Source organism: Rhagoletis zephyria, unplaced genomic scaffold, assembly GCF_001687245.7.
Source record: "Rhagoletis zephyria isolate East Lansing unplaced genomic scaffold, Rhagoletis_zephyria_1.1 Rzeph_scaffold_11023, whole genome shotgun sequence".
Taxonomy (NCBI): domain Eukaryota; kingdom Metazoa; phylum Arthropoda; class Insecta; order Diptera; family Tephritidae; genus Rhagoletis; species Rhagoletis zephyria.
Window position 1 is genome coordinate 1 of NW_016168100.1, and position 8634 is coordinate 8634.

General features: G+C 34.7%; 1 protein-coding gene across 1 annotated transcript in view; it reads left to right on the forward strand.

The window, feature by feature from the left end:
• The first annotated feature begins 868 nt into the window (after positions 1-868).
• The window catches only part of LOC108376814 (uncharacterized), a 15044-nt gene continuing 7278 nt past the window's right edge, over positions 869-8634 (forward strand). The window contains exon 1 of the mRNA XM_017633054.1: positions 869-1074. Coding sequence (XP_017488543.1) covers positions 981-1074 — 94 coding nt within the window. The 5' untranslated portion in view covers positions 869-980. The remainder of the gene's footprint in view (positions 1075-8634) is intronic.

The window sequence follows — 8634 nt, forward strand, 5'->3', positions numbered from 1 at the left end:
CAACAAATATGACTAAGCATTTGTTTTTAGTGGTAGAAAATAATATAAAAAACTCTACGAAAACGAGAATATTGAGTCCTTTCCGTAGTACATATGTAATATGGGGAGTATGTGAAACCAGGGCCTGCAAACCGGTTTTATACCGAGATAGGGCTTTTTCGAACTGGCTGCCAAGATAGGTCGATCTTCCACTCAGTTACCGAAGTCAAGTTTTTCGACCCGTACCCGCGAGATTTCACTGGAGCGCGCCGGTCCCTTTTCAAATGCCGGGCCCGTACCCATCTCTAGTTCGAACCACTGAACCGAACCGAACAAAAAATTAATTGGCATTCTAATTTTATCTGGTTGATGTAGAAAAAAAGTACTTGTTGACGCCATCCTCTGGCGCAGCACTCTGCAATAGCTAATAGGTGAAAAATCATTTCACAAAAGTTCATAAACAAAAATTTTATTTACCGTTATTGATATAATTTTTTAAATCAACTCGTGCCAACATGTTCACAGCAGCGTAACGTTAATATAAAAAAAACCAGGCAGGCGATGCTTGAATAAATTATAATTAGTTGAGTTTTTATTGTAGTTTAATTCTAGTCCAAATTAGCGCCATTAATTTGGTATGGCTATAAACAATTTCGCTATTTCATATTGCCCAAAATCATTAAATCGAATTAGTTGATATTTTCAATAAAAAAGTGTTTTCATTTCTAAAAGCGCATAAACAGAAAGTTTTTGCAGAAAAGCAACAAGTTAAATGCAAACGGATCTAATTTTGTTTTTCGCATTATATTTTTCCACTGATCACTAAACATTAAGTTCGCTAATAACACCAATTAGTTATAATATTAAATGAAAATTAAATTTTTCTTTCTTACAGCTCATTAACTTGCTTTTTACGAAAAAAAGTGGTTTTTGGAAAAAAAGTGTTGGAAAGCTCACTTCTCTGGAAGTAGTTTTAATAAACTTATTCGAATATTCTGTTTATGACACATTTGTTAAATATGTCCATAAATAAGGAACAAATGGATCCATATATGAAGGCGACACACACCAAGCGCTTCGTTGTAGAAGATTCAAGTAAGTAAAGGAGATTTGTATTTGTCGTTATACTACTTTATTTCATATTAACATATGTAGTGTATACATTAGGCTATGTCGATTTTGTAACAGGGGAGGGGGAATAAAGGACATTTTATTGTATTGTTTTAGTAATATTCTGTTTTTTTTGTGGATTAGGAAAATAATAATTGGCCATAAAATATTAAAATTAATCACCTGACACAAAAGATCAGATTTTTAAAAATGTGTTTAAGACATACTTTTAACGATTCAAGCAAATGATATTTTAGATTAAAGATTCTACAATTTAGTATCTCGTATGTATATATAATTTTTCCGTAAGACTTCAAATTGTCGATATATTTTCAAAGAACATGCAAAAGACAATAGTTTTTCATACTCAAACATTTTCTGTATCGTGTTAATTCAGTAAACAAGTGAATAAGCGTAAAAAAGGTCCGAATATTATTTCAAACTTTTTTTTTGAGTTCTTGTATGTCCATACTATATACTTTACAAAGACCCGGCATGCTTCACTGCGCCTTAAAAGTATTTTTGTGCTGTTTGATACCCGTATTGTAATATTTCTTTCATTTTATCAATTTAATTAAATACAAGTTTTCAAACAGATGGCAACCCTCTTAAAAAATATTTTGGGAAGTTAACTTTCCTGTGCCTTTTCAGTTTGATACCCATATTGCAATATTTAATTTATCTTATGAATTAAATTAAATTAGTTTTCAAACATGTGGCAACCTTCACAAAAATATTTTAGGCTGTAAGCCTTATTAAACCTCTTCCTTTTAACAACCATATTGCAATATTTCCCTTATATTAACAATTTATTTAAACTGCAATTTTTAAACAGGTGGCAACTATCTAATTTTGTTCTTTCTATATTTTTTTAAGTTAAACCTTTAGCTTTACATCGGTGGAAACTGTATTAAATGCATGCATTAGTTTTCGAGGGATACGCGTACAAACATACAAACAGACAGGCTGACAGACGGACAGAGAGACAGACAAAAATTCTAAAAATTGTTGATTTGGCTTCTGTTGCTACTACCGTGATTCGGGCGTGAAATAAATTTTTTTTATACTGTGCATTTTTTGTTACTAAAAAGTTTAAAATTTTGATGACATTTTTTTGAAATTTGTTAAATTTTCCTTAACTGTACACAAAGTCTTAAACTATGACCTATATAGCTTATGTTATAGAATCTACTAAATTTTTATACAAAATTAGCGAAAAAAACGTATCACGCAAAACATTTTGAATATTGTAAAAAATAAAAGTGTGCTATTTATGTGAGCGCCACTGTATGTACATACTACACATGTAGAACATCGAACGTTTGGCATGGAATTTTTCATTCACGGAAGGTGTATGGCATGTAAAACCGGAAAAGTAAATTCACAAACATGCATTTCGGCGATTATTTTTAAAATAGATTTATTGTAGGTTTGCACAACATTTAGTAGTCTGCGCAAACAATTACGGCGCCAACTGGCTTGCACAAACTTGTTTGCACAAATAATTAAAAAAAAACGCAGCGCGCTTTTCGACGTTTAATAAAATATAATGGCTTACAAAATCACATTTTAATTAGCTGAGAATTAATTGCATACATATGTATGTATGTATTTGCGCAATGTATCCCATTGCCACTGACTAGTTTGGCTACTCCCTTTGCTTTAAATCATTGCGATTGCATCCATGACATTCTATTATCGCATCAATTTACTTAGTTAACTTGATACTCATCTTCAATCGCTCGAATTAAATGCCACACTGTCTATGTACATACATACCTACACCACACACGCTAAACATTTATCGAGCAACCCATCAAAGGCGGAAAAGTGGTAAAACGTGTTCAACACGCACGACTATGTTTATTTTTTGTTGTTGCTTTTTGATATTGTTTTAGTTTGCATAATTGCCGCATTATAAAGAAGGTGTGAACGAGCGACTAATTTACATACGTACATACTTAGTATGTTAGTATGTACATGCGAAATCGCACAGCGGTAGTTAAACTTTTTGTTGCTTGTTTTGTTTTAAACGCAAAGGGAATTGATAATTTTTTTTGGAAGGGAATATATTTTTGCGTACGTTTGTATGGTTATAAAATTGATTGTGTTTAATAGTTATTAAAAAGTTCCATGAAAGTATCTTTGAAATGTAAAATCGAATAAGGACAGTCGTAAGTATGTAAATATTTAAGTATTTAAGTCTTTCGCTAATGGGTTTTTACACGTGTGTCTGGTGCGTTTTTTATTATCAATTAACTTCTGACCATGGGCCTATACCGAAAAATTGTGTACAAAAATTAAAGTTTTAATTTCTTGCTTTTTATGTACGAAATCCTTGACACAATCAAGTCACTCGATTAAATTTGTGTAATTTGTATGAATTGTTCAACAAAAGAAGAATTTACATGTAACATTTACATGTTACATTTTAACTACCAGATTTAGTGGAAATTTTTGATGCAACTTTATGAATTTAATCCCGTCTTTTACCGGTTATATTATAGGCCAAAAACGGACAGATAGTCGATTTAGCAACGCAGGCCTATTCCGGTCCATATTAATCTATAAAACGTTGTTTAGTCTCATTTGAAAATTACAAATGCCATTGATTTTCACAAAGTGAAAACCAGTATTTATATATTCTAGGGTAGTGTGGCCAGGTTTGGCTTTTGTTGCTATATTTAGCAGTCAATTTTATGCCACAGCCCCAGAACTTAAGTTCCAGCTGCGTGGCTCTTTTTCTAGACTTTATTTACATCAAATAGTCATAATAAAACTCGTACCGAAACTTATGTATAAAAATGAGTAGATGCTATGGTTGGTAGGTAGCATGGCGGAATTATACCAGTTGAAGTAATTAGAGCGAGAAGAAAGATTTTGACACTGTTTTATTTGAAAAATTACCTTTAAAATTTGACTATAAGGCAGCCGCATGTCAGAAAGTAAAGCCAGAAGGCTGTTTTATTACTTGACCTGTTTATTGCGCCATGGGTAGGTCGCAAGCGTCGCCTGAGCACATGCCCAGGACCCAATTAGTGTTGATAGCAACATTTTGATACGCTTTCTCTGAATTCCTTGATTTTTTCTGCTGTCATGGTTCGCCGGTTTCGTCAAACCATTTGGATTTTTCGATGAATCTATTTAGGCTAGTAATGAGGTTTGAAGATCTCCCTTAAGTAGAGGTTATACTAAAAATTCTTAACATTTTAGAAACTACCGTTTACCGTTTAAAAATTACAATGGCTGTGAAAATCCCCATTTCTTTGAGGAAATTATTAAATTTCGTTTTTTTTTTTAATTTACGTCAATGACTATTCAACACGTCAACTTAGCCGGAAGCGAAAATATTTTTTTTTTTGGTATTTTCCTTTTTAGCTGATTGACACTTTGCCGCCTATAAGCCACATTAAAAAATTTTCACGTTTTTCATATTCTAAACTGAATTCCGTTTTGCATACCATGAAGTAATGTTATTAGTCTGATAGATTTTGTTTTGTGTTTTGATGAGGATTTAGAAAAGTATTTAAAGAAAATCGATTTCATTGAACTTTTCGAGTTGGTAAAAAGTTTCGTAGTTATGAATACACTGACTTAATTTTTCATAGGATATAACCATTTCTGACTCTTTTTAAAAGTCAATTAAGCTTTGGTGTTTATAATCATCTGCTTACACTGCTACAGAGTTTCCATTGCCACTTCGCTAAATCTGTTGGCCGTCTCTACAGAAAGTCTCACCTTGTCAATATTCTGTCAGGCACTAATAAAAGTTCTTGCCTTAGGGTCCTCCATCTAAAGTCAACTGAGGCAATCCGCGGATCTACTAGAAGCATTTTTAAACCTGTTGGATTGCCTTTTCTACATTGGTCATTCGTCCTTCGGTGACAACTTAGTAATATTCCTACCATCTTAGCACATCCTTTTGGAAGAACCACATAATGGATGGGAACGCTATAGTCTCGGATAGACTCAACTTTTTGTGAGTGGGTCTACCGAACCCAACATAGGATAACCTCGTATACCGACATAATTGATTCAAGACAGCTTTTAATGCTGATACCTAGGTCAAGTTTAGTTTCATCAGCATACCAAGGTTGGACTTCTCCCTATCGTTGTGAGTAATCGTCTGCGAGAGGATCGCACTTATTGGATGATAACTTCGGTAGTATTGCCTCTGTGACTTTTACAACGCGTTCATTAAAAAAGATGATTTGAATCCATATGAGTTCGTCATGATTTTTGATTTTTGACTATCACATACATACTTATGTGATATTTTCATTAAGGGGTACTAACTATCTCCTTTGCGAATTGTCAACCGCAACCAATGCTTTGCCAACTGCCGTAATGCGAAAATTACTTAAATATGCTAAAGTCATAAAAATGTTAATCACCAATTAATTTATAAAACAAACAATTTATAGTGCTAACATTTAATTAGAATGCGCATAAAATCAATTAATAAACGATATGTATGTATTTCTCTCTTATTTCGAAATGACAACGGATTAATACTCATATTAAGTGAGTGTACTCCAAAACATGATTAGCCATGAGAAATCAATATCATTTGAGACATATTAAATTGGCCTAACTCTGATTCTGTGTGCTAAAAAGGAATGAAAGTGGCTCGTTAAATTTGGTGAATGCGATGCGATCAAAGGAAAAAGTATTTAATTTATGCGACTTACGCTGGTGACTGATGAATTTAATTTAAAAGCAAATGTATAATTTTAAAAGCAATTTCGATGTATACTAAATATACATACATATACATAAATATGTACATATGTATAAGCAAACACATCCCGGCAGTCAAGTTTTATGTTGATTTTAAGGCACAGTTTACCACAGTTGAAGGCAGTGGCTTGCTAATAGGCAGAGACGCTGAAATTGGGAGAATCTGCGAAATATCTAGGCGTAGTACTGGGCAATTGGATTCAGCTGGGGGCTGTCCCCAAGCATAATGCATATGCTCGTCGGAGTATTGGTATGGTGGCCAAGTCTTGGGGGGTTTTCTCAGCCCGACTGAGGCTGGAAAACTCATTTCGCCTACCCGACTATTGCAGCGTCTTTCAAGCTGAGGTCGCCTACCAAGAGTAGGCGATTGAACACTTACTTGCAGGACAAGCAGTATGTAATAATATCTTCATCTACTCAGACAGCCAGGAGGCACTTAATATGCTTGACTCGATCACATCCAGTTCAAGAAACGTAGCGGGCTGCTGCAGATCATGGCTGAGCAGTATGCTCTTCACCTGGTATGGGTGCCTGGGCCCCAAAGCATACCAGGCAACGAAAAGGCGGACGAACTCCTTGTACAGAAGCAGCATAGACGAAGAAGAGCCGGAAACCCCACCCCACCTGCTTTGCGAATGTCCCGCACTTTGCAAAAGAAGAAGAAAGTTCTTGGCCTCAGAATTCTTCCTAATATTTAACCAACATAGACGAAGTATGAATACGTAAACTTTTGAGTTTAACAGACTCCACACGATGGTTTGAGTAGGAGGGTTCTAATGTCCCGCCTGATATCACAACGGGCCCATAATCTGAATGGCCTATGTGTGCTAATGGGACCAATGACAGCACTTCAACCTAACCTAACCTAAGGCACAGTGAATTAAATTACTTGGTTTGTAACGGTTGAAGTGAATCTAAAATAGGTTTGATAATCATACTCGGTAAATCAACAATGATTGTTGAAAAATTAAAAAAAAAAAATTCCAGACGGTTCTGGAAGGAGTAGGAATTGTAGTATGCTACACCGATCCGAAATTCCATAGGGACTTTAAGATACCAGACCATAGCAGTATCTCTTAAGCCAAAGAGTTTGCAATAAAGAAAGTGGCAGAGCTACTACATGATACTACATACTTATACCACATACCTAGTCAGGCGACCATTAAGGCTGTGGAAGTCCATGAAAGATCTAACGTGTTAGCCAAAGATGGCGTTCTCTTAGATGCCTAACGAGCGATGTGCATATATTTATATACCTATTCCTGTTTAGGAAATCAAACGATTACAAATCTTCGTTTGTACCGCCAGACGCATAGGTTTTGAAGAATAACTCAGGGTTGCAAACTTATAATTTACTATCAACAAGAAGACCAGACTCGACAATTCTGCAAAGATTGCTAACACTGTTTGCTAGCAGCGTTCATATGAAGGTTTTATAATAAACAAAAAGTACACGAAGTTTACCTAAATACCTCGAGAAAAACTGTAGAACATATAATTATCTACTATTCAGCTTTCAGCGAACAAAGACCTGCGTTACTTGACGACCAACGTGTTTTTTAATATACGCTATTGCAACGGCAAGGTTTTTCAACATTACGTGAATGCACTGATTCATCGTATCTCGCAACTTTATGGACGCTATCCTTCGTCTTTGTAAGATCCTTTATGCTCAGCCAGCAAAACCTAACAAAAATCTAGGCAACTAATTCTGTATCTCTACGACAACATCGTCCTTATACGAAATTACCTTGTGTCCATTCGCCTCCATTCGATGTAACAATTGGTTCATTACTATACCCATAGCAGCCGAGAGTGTTGACTGTTATCCGAATAAAAACTACACTCCCTAGTGCTGAATTCAATACCCTGAAGCGTTTCTGGGTCAGAACACTACCAAGCGGACCGCTAACTTCCTTTTAATTGTGGTTTAGGTTAAGCTTTTCTTAAGACTGCTCGCACTTATTGGCATATGTGTATATTAGGGCGGGTCAATTTGATTTTTTCGACTACACGCATATAGCACAGAAAGATTCTACCTCTGATTCTAAACAAATTTGCCGAAGAAACCATAGGTCTAAAATCAATTTGAATTTGCCAAATTACAAAAATGGGTTTCTTAGCTTTCTGTCTGTAGTATCGTAAAGAAGTGCTTAAATTTTGTATATATATATGCCAAAATTGGTTTTTTCTTTAAACTTCCACCAGAGGGCGCAATAACGAAAATTTTCACATTTTCTTCGAAACCTATTTTCGCATTGGGCATACTGCAAAATGATTTTAGAGCCATGGTTTCTTCAGCAAATTTGCATTGAATTACACGTAGAAACCTCTCATTTTATACGAGCATAGTCAAAAAAATTTACTCGCCCTAGTGTATATGAGCAAATCTCACCAATTATTTTTGTTAGTGTCACTCCTTTCTTTCGGCAGAAAAAAAACCCTAAAGCATTCTTCATGCATTTACTTCATTCAATGGAGTTCCAGAAACAAGTACAATGAAAAATAAATCAAGTATTTGAAAATTTAAGTCTTAAAACGTTTATTTAGGCGAAAACGTACCGTAATTACAAATTTTGCCATTGTCGCTCGAAAAAATAATAATTGTTTTTTTTTGTTAATAACTTTGGAAAATTTTCAAATAGAATGTTCATATTAGAGGCAATGGCCCGTAGTCATAGTCAAAATAAAGTCGACTTTAAAGTTAGTTGCAGCTTTTTTGACAGATATCCCATTGAAAATTATGTCAAAAAGCTGCAACTAACTTTAAAGTCGACTTTATTTTGACTATGACTACGGGCCAAT